The sequence below is a fragment of the Thermobia domestica genome, chromosome 1 (assembly GCF_964235325.1).
Source record: "Thermobia domestica chromosome 1, izTheDome1.hap1.1, whole genome shotgun sequence".
Taxonomy (NCBI): Eukaryota; Metazoa; Arthropoda; class Insecta; order Zygentoma; family Lepismatidae; genus Thermobia; species Thermobia domestica.
Genome location: NC_137454.1, coordinates 241,926,281 through 241,951,093, shown reverse-complemented (window position 1 = coordinate 241,951,093; position 24,813 = coordinate 241,926,281). Strand labels below are relative to the sequence as shown.

General features: G+C 34.6%; 1 protein-coding gene across 3 annotated transcripts in view; it reads left to right on the top strand.

Moving 5' to 3' along the window:
• LOC145694807 (phospholipase B1, membrane-associated-like) overlaps positions 1–23,691 on the top strand; it is an 83,536-nt gene extending 59,845 nt beyond the window's left edge. For all 3 annotated transcript variants that reach the window (XM_081771475.1, XM_081771457.1, XM_081771466.1), the window contains exons 3-8: positions 1,388–1,634; positions 7,386–7,621; positions 8,983–9,145; positions 12,804–12,958; positions 16,721–16,889; positions 21,990–23,691. In XM_081771475.1, the coding sequence (XP_081627601.1) occupies positions 1,388–1,634; positions 7,386–7,621; positions 8,983–9,145; positions 12,804–12,958; positions 16,721–16,889; positions 21,990–22,147 (1,128 nt within the window). In that variant the 3' untranslated portion in view covers positions 22,148–23,691. The remainder of the gene's footprint in view (positions 1–1,387; positions 1,635–7,385; positions 7,622–8,982; positions 9,146–12,803; positions 12,959–16,720; positions 16,890–21,989) is intronic.
• Positions 23,692–24,813: the final 1,122 nt, after the last annotated feature.

Here is a 24,813-nt window from a genome sequence, read left to right as displayed (position 1 = left end):
TTATGTCTTTATTTCCAACTATGCTCCTTCACACTGAGAAAAATGATTGGGTTGAAACGTAACCATGCGGTGTGGTTAAAAAGATTTAAACCAAATTGTTTTTTTTAGGAACGATGGGTGGTCACTTGCAACCCAACTGCATTAACCGTTGGGTCAACAAAATGACTATATGTCACCGTAGAGTATTTTAAACCAACACTTGAGTCATACCTGGTTAACGGAAAGTGTCATGATACGTGAAACATATAGTCTAATCGAAGCTTATTTAAGTGGACTATTAAATATTACAAAAATTACAACACATGTTCGTTATTTACTGTCTATTCAGTCGAAATTATACAGAGTTATATCTTGACAGAGCACGATTACAATAGCAACGTTAGCTCCGGACCAAGCGGAAGACTGCGGAGGAAGAAAGTAGCGCCAAAAAGAAAAAAATCATTGCATCGAAACCACAATGCGTGAATAGCAGTGCTGTAATCTTTTTTCCTAATGATATTCTTATGTCCTAGCATATAAATATAACAGATGGCGCCACCGTTACTGTGTAACTATTGTCAGACTGTTCACAAGTTTAAAAAACGATTATTTTGGCCAATTACAGGGAACTTAGAACGGTATTTGTAGCTTTGCACAAATGTCAAATATACTGCGAAAAGCTTTGAAATAACTACTTACTGGCTATGAGAAATGAAAATATTCACAGCCAGTACGTAATTATTTCTGATATACTCGGAAGGCGATATCGTTGGTGCTGAATAAAATTCCAAGTAACACGATAAAGTGGTAATCATTTTATATTGTGTAGTGTTGGGTCACCTATGTAACCAACGCATGGTCTGTTAAATCCCGTAACGGTTAATGTGATATTTATTCTTTTAACCCATTATTTCGTCATGTTTTAACTCAATCATGGTCAATTTTATCTCATTGGTGGGTTGTTTACACTCCCCTTCTCCAAGCGACCCACACTGTGGTCATTTCTTACCCCCATGTTTATTTACTTTTAACCACACGTGTGGTCAAACGCATTATCGGGTTAATGGAATTTACACTTTGTTGGGTCATATTGTACGCCAAGTTGGGTTAAATGCATTCACCGGTTAAGCGATGTTAAACCAATTGGGTCGTTGGGTTGGACTCCTATATTTAACTACACGTTGGGTTGAATTTATTTCAACCCAATTTAACTAAACTCTTTGACCCTATTTGGGTCGGAGCAGTTTTAGCCACGTGGTTGGGTTAAAATATGCACCAATAGGGTCAATTTCAACCCAATCATTTTTCTCAGTGCAGTAAGCCTCCTTTTGTCCATTGTAAATATTCATCTGTGAATAATTATTCATTTTATAAATTACAAAACTTTATTTCCAATCTTAATTTACAGGTAAATTTACTGGAATTGCTTACCGATGAGCCTGAGTTGAAAAAGCAGCATCCCTTGCCAACGTCAGTCAGATTCCCGTGTGATGGATCAAGATCTCCCAACAGACCTTCGAGCGTTCATAAATTACGACCAGGAGACATTGATGTGGTGGCCGCTTTGGGCGATAGTCTAATGGCCGGCTATGGTGCAATGGCTGAATTTCTGCCAGACCTTTTCGTCAAATACGATGGAGTTTCATGGAGCATAGGTAAGAATGTATCAAAAAGAAATGGTTAATATATTCTTGAAAGATACATTATGACAATTTGACAAGTTGACTTGCGAATAAGAAAATAAAAATATAACAACATCAGAAAATTTGACTTTATAGAAGACTATTACAGCTGTGAGTTTTCCCACAGGAGACTAATGCCCAGAGATATTAACTTACCTTCATATAGCACAATCTCTCTCTCTCTCTCTCTCTCTCTATATATATATATATATATATATATATATATATATATATATATATATATATATATATATATATATATATATATATAAAGGTAACTATGTGACATCATACCTCTTGAACCACCCGACGAATCTCGATCAAATTTTCAACATAGATGAGCTTCGGGCCTGACATAGTTTTTATCATTTTACTCTGACGGTGCTACTGAGGGGAGCGGTAGGCCGGAGATATATAAAAATTATCGAAAATGACCGATATTAGTGTCAAATTTATGGTTTTCGGAGTCGCTGAGATGAATAGTGACACTCCCGATGCAATTTAAATGCAATTGCAGCCCCGCAATTTGGGGGTTTCGGAGGAGGAAGATACATAAAAATAATAGAAAATGACCGATATTAGTGTTGAATGCATAGGTAGTTTACGGGGTTGCTGAGATGAACAGTGACATTTCTGATGCCATTTAAATCCAAATTCAGCCCACAATAATAATATTTAATCTTTGATAATATGGATTACTTATTATTTTCTGATTTCTCATTATATTTTCTTTGTTTCTATCGATTCGAGAGCGCTTCAATAATAGTAAAAACTAGCTGACTAATGGAACATATTACTAATTTTTCTTATTTTAACCCAGTGAAGCGGGTAACTGACGCTAGTGATTTCTTTTGTAAATAGAGACTGCAATCCTTTACCGGTAACCACAACAAGTAACATTTTAATAATAATAATAATAATAATAATAATAATAATAATATAAACAAGTAGATAGCATCTCTTCAAAGATCCCAGGTGCCTGCTTCGATTACACATGGGACCTTCTATATAGTTCTGTCTCCAAGAATCCACATCTCCTTAAACCATATTTATTATAGAAATATATTGTGTAATAACTTGCATTGATAAATGCTCTTCATTCTGTTTGTTTAAACACTTTATCAATCTATGAATCACTGTAGCACTAAACCAGAGCATAAGGTCTAAAACTTCGGCACACTAGTGTTACCTACGAGGCTAGTGAAATTTGTCGGTCTCGTCTCGATTCTTGTATCAAAAATAAGACGAGAGTTGTCATAGGTTTCGTCTCGTCTGGAATTTAAAGAATGTACTTATTATCTCGTTTTAGAAGCGAGAATCAAGACAAGACGAAAAATTTCTCGTTTTGTGGTCAGCAGTAGGGAAAGTAAACGTTGAAACAACTAATCAACCTGTTCAGTGATCCTTTAAAGGAGAAAAGAAACGAAAGAAAGGACATCTGGTTAACTAAAACAGTTTTTGTACGGAAAACATAGTGCTATGGTCCCTTCCTCAAAAGCAAGTTAAGAATGAGAGGCTGTGTATGATTTTCAGCAGGAATCCAACATTACTAAGTGAAAATAAGATTGGGCTTACAGCAAATTTACTCTTCAATAAGGCCAATAATAAGGCTTCTTTCTTTTAAACCTCAAAAGTGATATTTATTTCAATATTAGCAAATCTACGTATTACTGTGGTCAATATTTTGTGTTTTTCCTTCTGCATTTTTCATATAAAATTAGTCTGAATTTGAAGTTTCACACGGAATTCAAACGCCTCGAATGAGCATCTTAGTGGACCATGCCATCTCTTTTTCTTCCCTCCTAGATAAACATCTAAAAACGAAAGAACACTTATATATTTTAAAATAAAAGTTCCAACTAATTTGTTTGTTTCTTATCTCTCTCCAGGTTCAATATCAAAAACCGTGAAACACGTGATTAATTATTTTAAATAGAAAGTATAAATACCAAATTACATATCTTTAATCGTAATGGGTTTCGAATTTATTAAAATATGCTAATTGCAATCCTCATTTCTTTCCCACGGCAAATTTCCAAAAATCTTTCCTTAATAGTACCATACGTCGCAAACTCTAGATGCTACAGTCCAAACTTCAAGTACCTAGCTTAAGCAGTCAGGTATAAAATTTAAGTGTGTGATTGGATAAAGTATGTGGTATGTTCATTGTAAATTCAATTCTCCATGCAAGAGTCAGTCAAGAAGTCTTCATTTGTGAGATATTCAGCGTGAAGTGTGCAATATCCTCTATAATTTCCATAGGAATTTCTGAGTTATGCTTATATAAGTTTGTAGATTCTACTTAATCTCACTTTCATGTTCATTCTTTACCCAAATAAAATTGAGTCCTAGTTCATTTCACTTACCTACATTTTTTTTTTTTTTTTTTTTTTAATTAAGTTAAAGTAGATTAAGCGAGTGCGAAGTGTTCCTTTAAAAAGCTAAGAACCACACTTAGACTTTAGGACTACATAAAAGAGACTAATGCAAATTTGTCTTTTACATTTCCTGTTTCATTTTTCATTTACTGTATCAAAATGTGTCTATTTGTCACAAATGTTATCGTGGGAGGTGTAAATAGATTTTCTAAGCTTTAAAATGGGTTATTTTAAGATTCAAAGTTACGTATTATATCCCTCTATTAGGAAGGCCGGTATCCTAACGTGGGGAAAAGACGTACTCTTGGTTTTGATTTTTTCATTACATGGTTATTGTAATAGTTCGTAATTGGAAGCAATATTTCATCGAACAATGTTCTAATACATCACAACCCCTAAATAAATGCTATGAACTGCTTTCAAAGGAGAAGGTTTTTTTTCTAAAAACTTGCTTTATATTTGGCAACTTTTCTCTCTAAACAAAAATCCTGAAGTGATATGAACTTGGAAACTTGACCCCTCTTGATAAAATTTTATGTGTGTCAGTGCACTAGATAATGGTAATGATCTTTATATTTATATTATTAATGATCATGTACTATCCTAACTACAGTATATATAAAAAAAACTACATGAATTCACTCACATAACAGGTATCTTCCGGTTAACGTGAAAAGTTGAAATTTGGCATGATTGTAGCTTTTCGGGACTAACCCACAGGAAAATTACCAAAAGTGAATATTTCTAATTTTTAGGGGTCTAAAGGGGGGATGTAAAAATTCCCCATGTTATTTAAAGGGGCGTTATTTTAGATCTATGATCTCATGTTTTAGGTACTTGGAATTGGAATAAAGACTTGAAATTTAGTATGCTTGTACGTTTTCAATTGAGTTATTTAACAAAATTGCTAGAAATAAAATTTTCCAACTTTAGAATGGTTTTATAGGGAACTAAAAAATTTGCCCATGTTATTTATGTGGAACATCTTCTATACCCTAAAATTATTGGGTACTTCCTGTAGGGCTACAATGATGAAATTTGGCATGATTGTATCCTTTCGGAAGTAACACACAAGAAAATTGCCAAAAGTGAATATTTTTAGTTTTAAGAGGGTCTAAAGGGAAAATGAAAAATTCTCTGTTATTTAAATGGGTGTTTTCTTTATCTTTTAAGTAGTTGAAATACGAAAAGAAACTTGAAATTCAGTAGAATTGTGGGTTTAAGAGGTGCGAGGACGTAATTCGAGTAAATGTGAGGGTCTGGAGGCGGAGCCCCCAGCTTACCAAAGTCTAGTCTTTTATAAAAGTAGACACTTCCAACAAGTTCAATTGATAGGCCTATGTTCATATCGAAAGGTCCACAAAGTGGAATAAAAATTCAGTAAAAATCCAAAAAGTTAACACACTTTTAAAACACAAACAATTCGAATCTCACAGAAGAGCTCTTAGTGGAGATTGCAAGGCAAAGGGAATGTAAGTATAAAATACTTCTGTATATTCAATGTTCGATAAAATAAAAAGAATAAAATTTCCAAATTTTAAGTAATTTTGCAAGACTAGAGTACTTTATGTTCAAGAATGATGTTTCCCACATAACAAAGTATGAACTCAGTAATCTTGCCGCTCAGTTGGATCATAGTAGTCGAATAGCCCAGTCGCTGGAAAACTCATGTACAGTACAGATACGACCAAAGTCACCAAATTTTTAAAAGCAATACATCAGTGACAGTCAAATGAAGTACTAAAAGATATACGAACAGGTTCTGCGCTAAGTGTGATGAGCGATGAATCTGTAGCTATCGATCGGAGCTTTCAGGTTTTTTTTTTTTTTTTTTTTTTTTTTTTTTTTTTTTTTTGTGCCTTGATTTGAAGAAAATTTGGAAGTATCGTTTCCAAGTATTTGCACGTTACTCGAATTAGCCACGTACTAGACTGTACCTTTGCACACTTCAGGTATGATTTTGTCTACAAATATGCTCAAATGCTTTAAAGTATTGGGTAGATGCGCGTAAGATGTGAGTTGTATGATTACTTTCCACGATTTATTTTTTATTTATTCATTTTACTGACAGCTTTATCTTATAACTGTAGCAGAACTTTAAAAAAGTTCATGAATATAATCTCCCCTTAGAGCTTTAGATTTCCCCTCCCCCGAAATCTAGGATACTGGATACAGTACTATATTTCATACACAGAGAAAAATCCGTTCTCCAGACAGCGTTGTACAAATATACGGTATCCTCTTGCTTACTATATAAATCAGTACGGAGCATACGTTATCCGTATGCTACATGGGCACTGCCCTTAGATGTTACATCATGCCATTGCTGTTTTCCGTATATCACATGCATATATTTATGTTACCTTCGTCAGCTATATGTTATATACGTCCATTTGTATGTGAGATCCTGACCGCCTACATTGTTTCATACGGAAAGTATGTATAGATGGAACACTTATACAGAAAGTATTATAAAACATGCGTTTTCAGTTATACGTCTGCTGTACGTTAAGTCCAAAAACTACAGGAATTACGCATGTAACCTATCTTTTTAAGTAGGATGCCCACAAGGGGGGAGGCTATGACGCAAACTACGTCATTGAAATATTTGGGGGGGTTAAAATATATATAAATATGTTTGAGGGTGTGTAAAAATTAATCGAAAAGATTTTTTTTTTCATGGAAGAACACCTACGGGTAGACAATTGAGGGGGAGGGTGCGTCATGGACATGAAGGGGGTGGGCACCACTGTTAAGTACGCCACCTACATTTTTTCTCAGTGTAGTCATGGTAATGGCTGTGTATTAAAAGAAGCCAGATGATATTGATTTCACGTGTCTCACATGGCGCGGAAGCATTGAAAGACAACACTATCAAAACAATAATGCGAATGTCACTATCGATAAAGAAAGTTGGCATAGATGTATCCATCTATTAGATTGTGTTACTATGGAAATGCGTGTAAGTAAAAATATATGCTTACATAAGATTAGCAGAGAAATATTATAAATATTTTCCAGCAGTTGTGACGCAACTGTTAATCCTAGTCACTCTTACTAGTATCGTTGGAATCAATAATAATAAAAATATAGAAATTCATAATAATATCATCACATATTAATAATATTTACACTAATTCAACTTACTTTACTATGCTTATAGAACTGGTTATTATGTGATATGAATGGCACCATTGCCCATATCCAATCTCAAGATGATATTGAAAATTGGAACTTAAAAGTTCTCGTGAAATATTCCCATAACTTCCTGCTTACTATAATATCAAATGAAACAAACAAAATACAAAAACAATAGTAAATGCATTAATGAAACTTATCTTCGTAGGTGGCGATGGAACATGGAGAGAATTTGTCACTTTGCCAAATATTCTGAAAGAATTCAACCCAAACTTAGTGGGATTCGCTGTCGGGAGTGATCTTTTGCGTCCATTTTCTGATGAACAGTCACATTTTGGAATGGGAGTTCCATCATCACACGATGAAGATCTTTTAAATCAAGCCCAACGTCTAGTTCAACTTATGAAGCAACACCCGAAAGTTAATTTCAATAGGGACTGGAAGGTAAGTTTCTTGGAACATAAATGTAACGTCAGGTTTTGAGAAATAGAAAGCATTTATAAAAATGCAGCATATAGATGTTCTTGTAGAGCTTGCGTTCTTATTATCGCATTTGAGTTGAGTTTGAGTTTAACGGTTTTTTTTTCAGCATCGAGGCTATATGAGACGTGGATCTACTGATTAACATGGAATCCGAACCACATGAGCTCCCGCTGGGAATCGAACCTGGGTTTATCACGCCAAAGGCGCATACACTAACATTTAGCTACGAATGAGCTCTATTATTGCATTTAGGGGTTAACTTCACAATGCCCGCTCCAGCTGGTATACTCACTCAGAAACGAGAAATTACACTATTAATTTGATGAAAATGGGTTAAAACTCCCTAACCTTAAGCTATTCCCCCTACCCTACTTATCCCTATCTTATTCTACTCTATCCTACCCTACTCTATTATACCCTTTTAAAGGGGTCCTATTTATCGATGCGCAGCTGGAGCGTACATTGTAAAGTTTACCCGCATTTAGTAAAGGAATATATATGTATGTGTGGGTGGGTGTGTGTGGGGGGGTGTTCCTCTCGAAGCAAATATTAGTGCATTTGATTAGTAACGTTAGGTAGAGTCACTGTATCAGTAGATGAGTGACAGAGCGGACAGTTACTTTCCTCTGTATGTTAAGAATACATGACAACAGGAAATAAAGAAACTAAGATCTTCGAACTCCAAATTTGTAACCTTTTTAAAAACAAAAATGGCAATAATACTCAAAATCTACATTAAATATTTACAGAAACGTAACTCGGACTCTTACGCTCGACTCCCGGTGAGAAACCCTTGAAATATGAACACATTACGGTGGTTCAGATTCTAACTTAACCTGTAGGTCCACGTCTCATTTAGTCTCGGTGTTGAAAGGGACGCTAAACTCCAATGCAACCAACCAATAAACATGTGACCACAAATGTTAGTCAAATGACTTACTTACTAGCATTCAGTTACATCTTCTGGACTTAAGTACCGATTCGGTTGCAACCTTAATACGACTAAGGGAATGTGCTGTGACTTCCGGTTCGGAAATTGATCGAAACTTCCCTAGATGAATCAAAATATAGTCTGTAGGAAATATTATCTTAGATAATAGGTAATCCGATAAAATAAATTTTAAAAAAGAAAAATATAATTTGAGTAGGAATTAGGCCTATATATATACATTTTGAAATCTTACAAGTGTGATGCATTTTATTATTTGCATGCAATAACGATAGCTAAGAAATAACGTATCAAACGTATGCGATTTAAACTGTCTTTAATTTATTATCATTTCTTATTTGCAATAATACAATGTTGTTTTATTACCTTTTAGCTTCTTACTATCTTGACTGGCCAGAATGATATTTGTAGTGGTTCTCCCTGTTATCCAGAAGATGGCAGCTCTGCATTGGACCACAAGAAGAACCTTCAGCGCGCTCTAGACTACCTCCAAGCAAACTTGCCACGAACGTTTGTGAATTTACTTCCTGTGCTAGGTAATATGCATAGATAAAAGCCAGTATTTGCAGACTTCATTATTTAAGTTTAATGTCCCACGTTTATGCACTGAGGCTAAAGGAGACGGATTTTCAGACTTGTAAGCGTTATATAAGAGTAAAAGAAGTTAGTAAATACGAGATAAATAGGCTTATAGCCAAGGGCGCCGATTTCTTGGGCGGCGAGGGCTGTAACTTGCGGGGAGAGGGCATTCAGATGTATATTTGGTTGCAGACAAGTGTCTAAGAAGGCATATATGAGGATTTTAAGACAAATTGAATTCAAATTGAAGGGTAAAGGGAAAAAGAAGGAATGTCACAAAACTGCGTTTTCGAGAAAACTGCGATTTAATATTGAAAATCGCGTAAGACGAATAAGGTTAGTTATATCTTTTGCCCCTTTTTACATGGACATTTTTACATCTACGTATGCATGGCGTATACAGTCAAATAGTACCAAGAGTCATCAACAGATAGGACAAAGCACCCGAAAAAGCACATACATGGACATTCCTTGTTTTTTCCCCTTACCCTTCAATTATGTCAAATATTGAATATTCATTAAAAAAATACATATAACAATAAAAATGCATATACAAATACATATTCATAAAAATACATGGAGGCCCACATGTGCTTTGGGCGGCCCGGGTCCCCTAGGCTCCCCAGTACAGCGCCCTTACCTATAGCTTCGTTTCTATTGTATTATCAAGATGTCAACTAATTGAGATCAAAGGATGGAAGAAGAAGAAGAAGAAGGAGAAGGAATCTATTCGTTGGATACTGAATCTATATTTTAAAAAATCTCGCTGTCTCTGACTGTTTTTTGCTCTGATAGTGCCAACACATATACAGATGGAGGGACATAACCGTTCTATTAGACTTTCCATAGATGGCGTAACGCTCTCACCTTTGGTGCAAGAGCTCCTGGGTTCGATTCCCAGTGGGGATAGTCGGTCGAAAATAATAACAGCTTTTCCTAACATAAAAGTGGTACCTAAACTAAAATCCCAGACCTTTTCCTTCCAACTCCCTTAATTACTGCCTTCTCTATTACCCTGGATAGTGTGCTCATCAAGATATGTCATCCCTCAAACATAATGGCCTTAAAGCCATAGATGCCGGTAGGCCTATAGCTAAATAAATAGTGTTCCCATTTTTCCATAGTTTGAAAATCGTAAAACTCATGTCAGTTTTATATGAACTTAAATAAAGACACTATTACGGTTTGCTAATTCGTAGAGATCTGCATATGAAAGTTTACTATTATTATTACTAATTTAAGAGGAGCGGATAAGGCGCTTTAAGGAGAGAAACAAATTCTTTTCGTTTAAATTTTGAATACATTTCTTATAGTCTAATATAATAATAATAATAATAATAATAATAATAATAATAATAATAATAATAATAATAATAATAATAATAATAATAATAATAATAATAATAAGGGAACAAGAGAAACACTCCCTGAGTGTTCTTAACTTACCTTTCCCTCTGAGTGTACGAAAAGTATGAGCCGACGTTAATAGTCTAAGGTATTTCTGTCAGTTCAAGGAACAGTTCTTTCAAAGGTACATTAAATACTGTACGTATTTATTTGCATATTTATGGTACCCCCTCAACTTCTTACCAAGTCGATGACATATTCTAGCAATAAGCTAAATAATTAAATTTTATTCCTGCAGTTTTCCCTATTGTTCTGGGCAGTGGCGTACTGGAAGGTGATTTCGCGGTTTAAATCTCCTTTGAGCAAGATATTATGGAACAAATAAACATTCCGTACATACAATTCCCATTCCAAAGCACATGGGTTTGAACTTGAACCCCTTTCCTTTAATGAAGTTCTGCGAGCATCACTGATTCTGTGAGGCAGTACGCTGACATTTTATTTTCTCTCTGAATTTTTCTTTAGAACTACCTGTAACTTAACTAAAAGTAATATCTGATCAAAGCAAATATTTATTATTATTAATCTGCATTACTGTTACAGTACAATTCAGATAACGTACCTGATGAATGGAATGTTACACTTCCGAAACTGTATACAGCTTAGAAATAATAAATGTTTATTTTGGTCACATTTTATTTTTATTCATTTATTTGTTTATCATTTAATGCTTATTTTTGTTCCTTGCCAAACTTTGCTCCTTAAAAATATTGTTTCGGTAACGATATTCAATTTTACCTGTAAATTTTCCAAATTTTAGTATTCTTAAATTTAGATGGTGATGATTAGCTGTTCAAAATCAAAGAACTTTTTTTTTTTATTATTGTTTATTACCTATCTATTTATAGTTTAAACGGCTCTTTAAGACATAGTTATATCAATTATAATGTACATTTCCTGCTAACATTTACTTTAATTAAACCTGGAGGGTACTGTGGCTCAGTGGTAGAGCTTTTACCTCTGGTGCGTGGGATCTCTGGTTCGATCCCCGGCAAAATAAGTTTGTGGTGGACATCATGTCTGTGGGTTTTCTCGGGGTATTCGCGTTTCCTCCCACTTTCTCATTCTACCAATTCATCCATCATCATTCACTTGCTATAGTCATCATCTCCCTTAGACTAACAGGCATAAACGTGGGACGTTAAACTCAAAGATTTCATTTCATTTCATTTTCTAGTTTAACTTGTATTTGTGATAATGGTAACAGGGCAGTTGTTGAAAATTCAAACTGTGAATACTTATTTAGAGTTCTTTATTAATTCCTTGAGTAAAGCATGGGGGTGCAATGGCTCAGTGGTAGAGCGTTCACCTCCGGTGCTTAGTGTCCCTGGTTCGATCCCAGCTCGCGCCGTTTCGACTTTGTGGTAGACAAACACCGTGCTCGTGTGTTTTCCCGGGGTTCTCTCGTTTCCTCCCACTTTCTTCATTCCAGCATTTAATTCATCTCTCATCATCACCGTCTCCTTTAGCCTAACCGGCATAAAGTGGGACGTAAACATAAAGCATGATAGATAGCACTATGTATAGGGTGAATTTTAGGGCCCAGGTTGTGCCAAATAATTATCTTTAGGGGAATACTTTTCCATTGAAAATAGCACAATCGAGCTTCTATTATACCGGTGATGCTTTTTACGAACAGTAAATACTTGCGACATTGAATGAAATTTAATCTACACAACAAGTCTTGTTTCGTCAAAATCAATTCCGATCTCCTCTATTAGTTTGTAGCGGGGGAAGGATTGCGCCCAATCACTTGGGAAGATGGGCACCGCTGACATTATGGATCACACAGTTTAAGCTTCAGCAGTGCCCATCTCTCCGGAGTGCCTGCGCGCACTCCCAAATTAACCATATCCCTGAAAAAGAGAGAGAGAAAGAGAGGGAGAGTAGTAGAGAAGAACAGAGTTGGTTGTAGCAAAATCAACCTAACTTGTTTTGTAGAATAAATTTTATTCAATTTCGTATCTTTTTCCCACTCTTAAATACATTCTGGTAGGCCTGTAGTTGATGTTTGATTGTGCCATTTTCAGTGAAATATATATATATATGTTAATATGTTACCCCAGAAAGCCTCATGGGCGAAATCTGCACCCTAAAGCTCTTACGTATGAATCTTATTAATGTTCTCAATATAAGCAAAAGTTAGTGCCCTTTAGCACCTGTATTTTATATAATATAATAATATGTTTAATTATTATTATGTTGCAGATATTACTGTGGGATGGCACATTGATAAGCCACCGATATGCTCCCTAATGAGTTTGATAGAATGTAGATGTCTCTACCTGACACGTGACTCTAAAACTGCTTATAAGGCTCTAAAAAGAGTAGTCAAAGAATTTCACGCTGCGGAATGGGAATTGGTGAGTATTACGAAATACTATAGCTTTCAGTTTATATGGAAATGTCCTGACTTGATGCACGAAAAGTTTGTCTATAGAAATTCAAATATTAATATATTGAAGCTTTGAATCATGTAACTCTCGCCAGGTGTTTCATAAAGAATTGAATTTTACAGGGCAGGGATCATGAACTCCTCAGACATTATGGATTTCCAAACTACTAAGCTACTACAGTGCAGTTTTAAATTGGGTTTTTATATTGAGTACTAAATTTTTGAGCGATGCACGGCGAAGAGCTCTACGAGCAAGAGTGGCCCACAAGCCATACGCTAAAGACCCTATTGCATATGTATTATTTAAGAGGATGCTCTAAAATTCTCCTATTCGTAGCCAATAGAAATGTTACAGAAACTCAGTCGTTTAAGACAGCGAAGACAGTAAATCTCAATCTTTCCGAGCCTAGCGCCCTCTTAAGTGAGCATGCTATTGTTCTGGGCTTATACCGTCATCTTAACCAGAGGTGAAAATGGATCTGACACTTAGCATTTCCAAAGGATACCTCATTCACATCACAGATACCTAAAGACATTTAAAAAACTCACATTTAATTAAAATGTACTGGTAGTTATTGGTGCACCCCCCTCAGAGAATCCTGGATCCAGCCCTGTATATATATATTCCAGCCCTGTATATATATATATATATATCCCATAGCAGAACATGCCTACTACGTGATGTCCTAAATGAATAGACGACTCACATAAATATAGTTTGAACTTTTTTTCTATGTCGCGTAAAGCGTATTTTTAACAATCACAAGTGTTTCTTCTGCAGAAGTCCTGCAGAAAATTTTTGACTTAAAAGCTCATCGCAGAAAGGCAAAGAAAGTTCTGCCGTCGGGTATATATATATATATCGGTAATTGGCGGACCCAGGATATGATCAAGGGAGGGGCTAAACCATAATTTGCCGGTTTATCCAGTGAAAAGCAGAATTGAAGCCCATTTTATCCATTGTATACCTGAGCAGTATATAGTACAGATAGATATAGATATAGCTATAGTGTGAAAGAAAATTTTGGTTCTATAATTTGTCTTACATTAGCCATATTTTTCCCAAAAAATGCAATTTTATTCATTTATTTTTTTAAACATACGCTTGGCCTCCTCACTTACCAAGAGGAAGGGATCAGCGAGAGTTTCTTTGACCGACTTTTTTAAAGCTATAATAACCGAACAAAATTGATATAAAACTTAGGACATAAATTAGCAAAAATTTAGGTTTTATTAAGTGGCTGATTCCAAAAATAACTGAAGAAACACAAACTGCCGTTTACATTTTTCGCATGTTAAATATTTTATCAAAGAATATAAAATGATGTTCCATAGACTCTCAAACGGTCCCGATTCTTCCCTTTTTGTTCCAGCATCCGCTTTGGAATCGAGAACTTTCCCTGGGGACATTCACACCCACGTTGAGAATCACTGGTTTAAGATTGAGTAGAAACCACGAAACACACCTACAGATTCATTCTTTAATTTAGTAATTTCATACAGGAGAAGCACATCGGATTCTACAAATATATTAGGCTTATACCTTATACACAAAAACGTACGCAGGGATATCTCCTGGGTGTCTGTACTCCTTCTGAACCCCGACTTCTCTATAAAATTAATGTGGTTTCTACAAATTTTAATATAATTTATCCTCAAATTGAATTTAGACCCCCTCCCGAAATAAATTCCTTCATAAATTACTGCTTGTGTATAACATAAATTCTCATATAATAATAATAAAGACGGTGCGTAACAAAATATAGAATGTGCATAGTGGTACAAAAAGCATAGTAAATAAACTCTGAAGTTACTCTTGGCTATGCTTTATTGTCTCAACAGAAGTAAAGTTATTCATTTAAATCAGATTGTATTTAATATTCATTTGTCGACGAATTATACTACTTTATTGAGATTTGTGATTTTTCTTTATGTCATTACTAGAGTTGCCAACTCTGGAAAATGAAAACCGACATCCCCTCAAATTTTCCCATGGTATAGGTATAAGTGTGAAGTATCTCTGTTCGAACCCATCCATGGGAAGGAAATGTACTGTCGTCAACAAAAGTGCAAAGCACCTATATTCTGCATATCCTTAGTACATTCACTAATAAGCTTAATAGATACATTGTGCTATAAATGAGAAACTTAAATCTGCATTGATTATTTTATTGTATTTACCAGTAACTGACACTTCTTTAAAATTATCAAAACAGATGAACAAGAGTACATTAATCTTTACGTGACAATTTTGGATTTGGAAAATGAAATTTATTCTTTAAACTTATACTTCAACCACAGGAAATTGCTTTCAGAAATCCTTTTTCACTCTCAATAAATGTATAAAATTCCTTACAAGTAAATTTGAAAGTTTCCTTGATACAATCCCTGTCATCTTTTTGAAATTATCTAAACAGATGAAGAAAATATATTAATCGTTGATAGATGGTGAAAGGTGACAGTTTTGGGTTTACAGAATGAAAGTTACTTTTGAAATCTATACTTTGAACTAGATAAAATTGCTTCGAACTAGACACAAATTTGAAAACACAGGTCATAAAGGGGCTGGTAAGAAGTTTATACCGGTCACCGGCTTTAATCAAAATAACAACAATATTTTCGGCCGGGCCGGTGAAAAACCGGCCAGTTGGCAACCCTAGTCATTATGTAGTATGTGTATGTATTAAGGGAGGCCTACAAGTAACATCCGATGCACTATTGGCGTTTGTATCTAAGACCCCATACTCTCAGCCATGGATGCAGATCTTGGGAAGCTGATGACAAAAGCCTCCCCCCACGTATTGGATATATTTGTTTGGATATCAGACAACGAAATACACATACCCGAACCCTCCATCCTCAAAGTTATTCAGAAATCGGCGCCGTTTCTCCCAGCAGGGTATGCCCCACGGTCACCTCTACCGAAAGCGAACATTTTAGGTTTAAGGTTATGGAGAAAACCACGATTTTTATTACATAATATATTTTTAGTATTCCATCTCATCAATTAATTTTTACATTTTAAGCTTTCATATGTGAACACTGTGTATTGCAATCTTCCTTAGCGTAGAACAGCCATTTGTTTCCTACTGAATGCTCCGTAACGTCATAGTTTGCCGCTCGGATTCTCAGTAAACCCATCACAGAGAGCAAGGAGAAAGCAGAAAGGCAGTGGTGACATGCAAACAAGACTTATTCGATCGTTTTCCGGGTTCACTACTCGATTATTCATGACTAATTGAACGCTGTCAACACTTGTTTTATTCTATTCCACCTACGTCGTTCCCTTCTCTTTTTCGCTCAAACTATTAAATTTATCCCGGCTCTAATCGTAAAGCCAGTTCCTACGTCGCACATTGGTGTGTTGAAAATGAATGGCATAGAGTATTTAGGAGCATTTTAAATAAAATATGCATGTAACGGCCTCAATGAAAGAATTTCAAACACTTTTCGTTCTACATTCTTACTATTCAGCGTCATTTCAGATTTTCCTAGACGGGGCAAAATTCTCCACTCATACAAGAATTTCACGTTTTTATTAGTATTAGTATTATTTTATTACTATGAGTATATTACTATTTATCAAACTCGGGTGCTAATTGTCCCTTCTTCCATCCTCAAATGATGCATCTGAACATAATTATTCCTATATAGACCCATACATATTTGATTTTTCTTTAGCTCTGAATAACAATGCCTAATATTAAATTTAACCTACCTTTTTTTCTAGATTGACAGCGGACGATACGACACGAAAGAGGACTTCACCGTTGTGCTACAACCTTTTACAGCAACGCTGGTTCCACCCAAAAGGAGATCCTTCTTTGGAATCAAACTAACTGATTTATCCAACTTTTCAGTAGATTGTTTTCACCTCAGCCAAAAAGGACATGCAGCTTGTAAGTAACCATAGTGTAAATCGGGGAAAATATGGGCATATTAAGGAAAAAAATTCTTCCTCTATATGAATCTGTATCCTTTTAGTGAAAGATAGGTAAATAAGTGAAATAAATTGAACAATCCGACTAATATCTTCTTGTAAAGGTAACCATATCGATAGTTTTACATATCCGAAAACAAGTAAGGAAAGAAGATTGTAGAGAAACCCATATCAGTGGTGACTAATGGTAGAGCGCTGCTGCGTGAAGTCTCTGGTTCGATTCCTGCCCTAGCAAGTTTCTGATGGACAACATCGTGTCCGTGGGTTTTCTCGGGGTAAACCCGTCTTCTTCCACCTTTTTTATTCCACCGATTCTTCCACCATCGTTCACTTTCCTTAAGAGGCCTCATACTGGCGAAATTAAAATACCACTAATTTTACAGTAATTATGTGGTATCTTCAAATAGATAAAAGATAATTGAAATGTGGAACAAGAGCGAACTAGACAATATCATTTTACATGAGATACCGTTATCACGACTCACTTATCTGCTTTCGATTTCGAGCCATTTTGAAAATCGGCATTTATTTTCGCGTTTCTAAACGGCTGAAAACGGAAAGCCACTAGGTGAGTTGATAACGGTACCTCACGCAAAATATTGTCTAGGGCGCTCTTGTTCCACATTTCAATTATCTTTTATCTATTTGAAGATATCACATAATTACTGTAAAATTTGCGGTATTTAATTTCGCCTGGATGAGGCCTCCATTCCTTAGGCTGAAGGTCATAATCGTGGGACGTTAAACTGAAAGATTTCACTTTTTTTAAAAAAAAGAATAAGTCTGTTTCTACTGGAAGAGCTCTGTCTCTTCTCGAATGTCATCACGAAAACTCTCTCTCTTCTCATCTTGTGCGTAAATCCTATTTGCGTTCCTCTCTCTCTTACTATCTGTATTTGAATTGAAGTGAAATAAGAAAAAAATCTCTCAGCTCGACGCAAGTACTAACCATGTTCAAAAATGGATTTCAGACGTTATTCTTTGTGAGAAATTTAAATCCTCTTCCTGCCTTCACGATATGCATTTGAATCAAAGTTAAAAATCAGTACAAACTCTGGTCAACTAAAATGTTGTGACAAAAGTTCATTTTAAATGTTTTCTCATTGTGGTCATTTTATGAGTATAAAATGGGAAAATATTTTATGAATTGCCTGCTAATCCTTCTTTAGAACCGGAACTTCCGAAAACGCTGGGATATGTTACTACTTACTTACCGAATTACATCTCCTCAACTTAAGAAGCTCCTAAGATTGTTTACTTTTAGCATAACTTTTGAATTTCCTCACCCTTATTGGATATTAGGACATGATACATTCATTTCGAATGGATCAACGAGTTTTCCGTCATGATTATACAGACAATCTCCATATAATTTTCGTACATTGAGAAACATATATAAATTTCCCCATTCCCAGTTTAAAACCGGAATTTTCGAAAACTTCGAAACACGTGTTTACATGTTTTCAATGATGCGTTTACATAACGAATTCCATCTTTTTAACTTGAAGGACTTCCGAGATATTCTATGATTGACATAAATTTTGAACTTTCCTTATCCTCTTAGTATGAGTTTTTTTTTAACTAAAGTAATATGATAAAAACCCAGTTCAAGTTAAATACTAATTTCCCCAACAGTTCAGCTGTTCCTCTGTAGTGATGAGACTGATGATGTTGATTTCTTTTTATATGTAGATATACCGGACACTTATTGTTAATCGTAAGCTTTTAGTATTGATATAGATAATGGTGTAAATCTAGGCCTGAAAACAGACTTTTGAAAGGTTAATGCATACGAGACGTAAATCTAAGGTAGTATCTGCATGGTTTTCTCTTTTTACAACGTAAGCTCTATAGTAATTAAAATTTCACACTTTTTAATATATTGGGCTTCTGATTTTCATATTACCTTATTTTTTCTTCATATTTGTTTCTCTACTTATGACAAGGACATTTATTTTCAAGTTGCAGAAAATATTTTATGCACTAAATATGTATAAACTAGAACAATTGTCTAGCTGTTCTGATGAAGCTGCTAAAACGTAAGGGAATTAGAAACACTGTCCCTATCTGAGAGCGTCCGTCACGTAATAAATAGAGGATTCTGTCCAGTAATAACACATAATATATTTTTCCAAGAACAAAATTTCATTCTAAAATATACTTAGTGCAATAGAGGAGTTAGTCGATTTTGCTGCCTTCTTAACACATTAAAACACGAAAAAAAAAATCAACAGACGTGTTTCATTGGAGCTCACGAGAACATTCAGAAGTCTTTAGTAATATGGCGTCTTTTCTCAAAGAGTACAATCCTGGAATAGAAGAAGACCTAGTAATGTGTGGAAGGAACATCATCGAACTCATTGCCTTCGACAATAACGAAGAATAATTTTGAATTTGAACTGAAGACAAGGTAATAATTAGCATCAATTTCATAATAACATACCATGGATTTAGCACTTGTTGGTGATGTCCGTACGAAGAAATGATCCTAGGAATTCACCCAAAATAAGAAATGATCAAGTGGATATTCAAAATAGACCATTTCACAGTTTACATAGAATGAGCGGCAATATTAAAAATTTCTCCGACTCCATGGAATCAGAGTAATTTAATCTGTTATCTGGTCATGAACATGACACCATCTGGACCAACAGCAATTAATAAGTCTAGATCAGATAGTGATCCTTTTGAGTTCTCTTCAGAATCGGATATTGAAGGTTCATCTGTAACAACGGAACACCGCATGTTGGTTTAAAGAATTATTTCGTTCAGTTACCCGACACTAGTCAACGATGACGAAGTTATTCTGTTGATGCCATTAATTTCAATTGTTCATTACTCCATTCTTTAAATGTTTTTTTTCTTTTTTTAGTTGTCTACATACATCTTGTGGAGTAAACGTGATTTCACTACCGTAAACGTGACTCAATGGTACCTGAGCTGTTTTTGAAGTAGCCATTGAGTCATTCTAGTAGCCCTATTACTTCGTAATTTGGAAATGAAAATGGAAGAATAATTGTCTAGTTGCAGGGGCTTTTGCCATATTAAGTTAGAAAGAACCGCGGAATTAAGTTTATCCTCCATTAACCTGAGGTGGACTTACCAATCTCGAATGTGCTCTGGGCGGGATCTTAACAACTGACGATTTCAGTTCTTGGTCTCATTTTGCAAAACAATACAAAAAAAAAAAAAAAATGTTTTGGTTCCCGAATGGTGAAGCTTTAATGATACACAGAACATCCACAGCTGGCAACCATTATATCTTCTCATATTGTTATTTTGTGAATTATTGTAATACTAGAATGATTGATTGTTATAATTATTATAATTGGTGTAACGAAACTTATTCATGCGAATGATATAATATGAACTATTTGATTTAATTGTTGTAAAGTACACAATCAATGTATTAGAAATGTGCATTTCACCAAGTGTGGAAGTTTCATAAACAATATGAAATTCTGATTGGCTGAAAAATGAAGGGAAGTTAGTGTTGAAACATCCGTAATGGGGCATGGGGCAAATATCAATAATGTATGGGATATGGGGTATAGATAGCTGCTGTTAAAGTCCTCATTAACCGTTAATCCGTTAACGGATTTATTCTATTAACGAACTCGAACGACATAATCGATCTATTATAAAAATATAATTAAAAAATTCGCATCCGTACGTAAGTTATCATGCGGAGTAATGGACGGGCTGATAGACATACTAATAGCACTATAAGTCTCGCTGCATGATCCTAAAAAAATAAAAGCAAACGACGCACTTTTTTCGTAACTTCTCTCTCGAACTATTTTTTTTCTCAAAGACCTCAGATTGTGTTCCTATTTGATAAATAAATATTTCATGAACAATTCTAGTATGGACATCATTTATCCTGGAAAAAATGCCAAAGTATGGTCATGACATTCTCACTTTCGATTTTCCCAAAAATTGATGAGGCTATTTGTTTACATTTTATAAAAGTTAAATGACAAACCTACAGGAACATCAGAAGGGTAGTTTATACATGTAAAGAATTATTAACTTTCAAATGACAATGAGAATTAAGGGCCTTGTAATCATTTATATAAAAGGAAAAGGAAGTTGAAGGATTTGCATGTTTTGTAGCAGGTGTGGGCCGAAAAATCTATTTTTTTCTTTGTAGTCAGTATTTTCGACCACATATCCTTCTGTAACAAAGGTTTATTAGTCATGGAGCACATTTGACGTATCAAATCCAAATTTTAAACTTTCTTTTTGGGTTCCAGTGAAATTCTCGAGGGGGTGTTTCAAGTTTTCTCTCACAGCTAATAACAGGTGTTACAACAACATATTGCATAATTGATTTTATCTACAAAAGTTAAAGTTAGTTACTGATGTTGATAAGTTTTCCGATGACGTTATTTAAGTGTCTGTAATGATTTCCTTGGTAATTTAGGGGTAAATATTTCATTATTTGCTCTATAATAATTGTATATAGTTCATTTCTTTCTAGAGAATCCAGAAATAGCGTTTTAGTAACATGGTAAGTTGCCTTCGGCGAAGTTTATGGAGAACATAAAGTTCTTTATATTTCATAAATAAATATTTCAGTAATCATTCTATAAACCAGTGGTTCCCAACCTGATGAGGCGGTTTCTTGGGGGTAGTCGTGAAGAGTGAATATGTGGGTGCAATCTACTGACAAAAGTGAAAAAAGAAACTACATTCGTAAAAATACAAAATAACTGAGTAAGAATTGTGATTCCATTGTAAAAAAAAAAAAAAAAAAAAAAAGGTATGCTGACGTTTTGCTGGAAATAAATAAAATTGGTTACTATTATTATTATTAATGAATATTTGCAAATTCAGTGATGCGTCCGAAAACGCAAAAGCGGTCAGACCAACCAGTGACAAAGAAGCCAGGCGTGAACGTGAAGTATGCACAGTTCATGAAGAGAGCCGCCAAGTAAACAAAACTAGGAACCACTGCTATACGTATGACATGATTTACGTATGATCTAAGAAAAGTCAGCGACGAAGTTTTGTATGGTGAATCTTACTCTTTGATTATTTTCTGCTTTCGTTTCAGGTGCAACAATGCAGTGGAATAACATGTTGCAACCCATTGGAAATAAATCGAGTGAATTTACGGATGTAATGGAACACTTCTTATGTCCCACATCTAAAACGCCTTATTTATTCACGAGGAAAAACACAGAATCGTTTCTCAGAAATGGACGTCAGTAAATTTTCGCATAACTTTCCAATACTTACCTTCAACAGCAGGAAAATGAGCAGAAATTACAATCCACGCTCAAGTTTCCCATCAAATTATAACATCACGTTAATACTGAACACACACAAAATAGTTGATCAAGAATCTGCCTCGTACAGGTATATCCCCAGTGGAATTAAAATATCAATTACTCTGAAAGACATGTGAAGTTTATTTATAAGCAAAGTGAAACTTATAAATATCGAGTGTAAAATAATTTTAGATAACTATATACATTTCTTGTTATGGTAACAAAATAGTGATATGCATTTTTGTTACGTTTCAGAAAGCTCAATTGAAAGAAGATAGCAAGAAAATTAGTGTACATGTGTTTGTGCCATAATGTATTAAAGACTTATTACAATTCTAGTGTCCTCTGTTTTTAATATTGTTAATTATCGACTGAGATTTACCTTTGTTTCTCTAGGAGCAACGACTGTAATACAACTGCACTTTGACATTTTCTTGAGATAAACAACAAAATATATCTTCAGATTAAGAACATCTCTACAAACATATCATGTGTGTGCAAGAAAGGCCTCTTAATACCTTCAACGCTCATTCTCTAGTATCACCTGCATATTTTCATAATCTGGTTTGTTTCACAAGTAGAAGTTATTGTTATTATCAATATGAAATGCAGAATCGGAAGCGAGTGCCAGCAATTAGTTGGGGAAAATGAAATGAAATGAAATCTTTGAGGTTTAGTGTCCCATTTATGCAGGCGAGGCTAAAGGAGACAGTGATGATGAAATAATGAACGAGTTGGTGGAATGAAGAAACTGAGAGGAAACGGGTGAAACCCAAGGAAACCCACACACACGGTGTTTGTTCAGCACAAAGTTCACTTGGCGCGAGCTGGGATCGAACCAGGGACCCTAAGCATCAGAGGTGAACGCTCTACCACTGAGCCACCGCGGCCCTCCAATTAGTTGGCGAATTCAATAGAGGGGTAAGATGCAGAAGGAGCAGGCGCAAATGTTGTTTGAAGTCACTGTACAGTAGATAACACGAGACTAGTTGTTATTCGGATTGTTTACAGTGTATAATACAAATGTAGAATGATTTTCTCAACAACATTTGAAATGTTAACTTTTTTGTTCTAATATGATAATGGTAGAAAGTGATTTTTGTCTATTCGAAACGAATGAAGAACTTCGAAATGAAATTATAATTTATTTACCCTATGAATATACTCTGCTGTAATAAATCATGTAGGAACTCTAAATGATTTTATGAACCTTCGAAGCTTTAGGAAGTCCCAGAAACTTAATGCGTTATCAGATTCTAGCGACCACAATATGTATCTTAAAAGAATAAATAAATAAATAAATAAATAAATAAATAATAATAATAATAATAATAATAATAATAATAATAATAATAAAAGGTCTTAGACCTTTATAAGAGGTTAATTTTTATTTCTTATGAATAACGAGCAATGTGTGAAAGTTACTTCACATAACAATTCTAATTCGTTGAATTATAGTAAGATATTGTAAATATAATTCGTCATATTTATTGCTCAAATACTTCGAAACAAATAAAAAAAAATTTCTAAAGATTGCCTTATTTTTTTATATTTTATAGATTTCTTTTTAACTAATGACCTGTGCAGTTTAGTTTCATGCTTATGTACTTAGATAATCACAGTGTGTTGTTATCATACGATACTTGAGAATTTACAGAGGATTGAAGCTCCTAATAAAAGCTAAGAAGCTTATAATCTCATCATTTGGAACTAACTCCAGTGGCCTATTTCCAAAATTACTGGTTTTGTAATACTAGTGTATTTTTTTTTTTCAAAATCAAATATTGTTCAATTGTATATATCATGAAACTATGACAAATTAGAGCAATAACTATTAATATTTAGATATTAATTTTACTATTACTTTAGAGTTTCTACTTTCATGATATTTTACATGTTGTTGTTTTGAAAAATAAGCCTCGTATTGTTCATATGCACTTGATTTTTTTTCAGTGATTATTATTATTAAGTATTCTGCTTATTGCCACGTCCTGGGACTAATAAGTTTCTTTTTTTATTTTAATTTTAGTTTTAGTCCTTCAAATGTTTGTTCCACGTTTCTCAATCTTCAGTTTCCTCTTTTAACCCCCAATATTTTCTTCAATTTTTCAAATTATCGATCAATTGTGTTCTTCTTCCTATTCCTCGCTTTCCTTCCATCTTTCCTTCTATGGCAGTATAAAGAAGACAATTTCTTCGCAAGATGTGTCCAATCCAATTGGTCTTCCTATGAAGGATGCTGGCTAGAAGAGTCCTCTTTTATCCTATCCGTTTCAAATTTTCTCATTTGTTACTCTGTTTTTCAGTGATATTTGATCTATTCTATTCAGTGATGATTTCAGGGAGTTGTCCAGGAGAAAATTGTCCCAAAGCTCAAAATTCCACTATAGCAACATAACTCCATTCTTGATCAATGTGTCTTAACAGTATTTGCATCCACTTTGTATTGAAAAGTCACTCCGAGAAAAGCCTTGTAGTATTACCAATGTAGTTATTGGATTTTGTTTTCTAGATATTATTGCTTGGTGAAAACGGCAGAAATCGTTTTACGGAGAAAATCAAATATATAACGTAAAATGCGCGAGATAAAACGTAAAACTTAAGGAC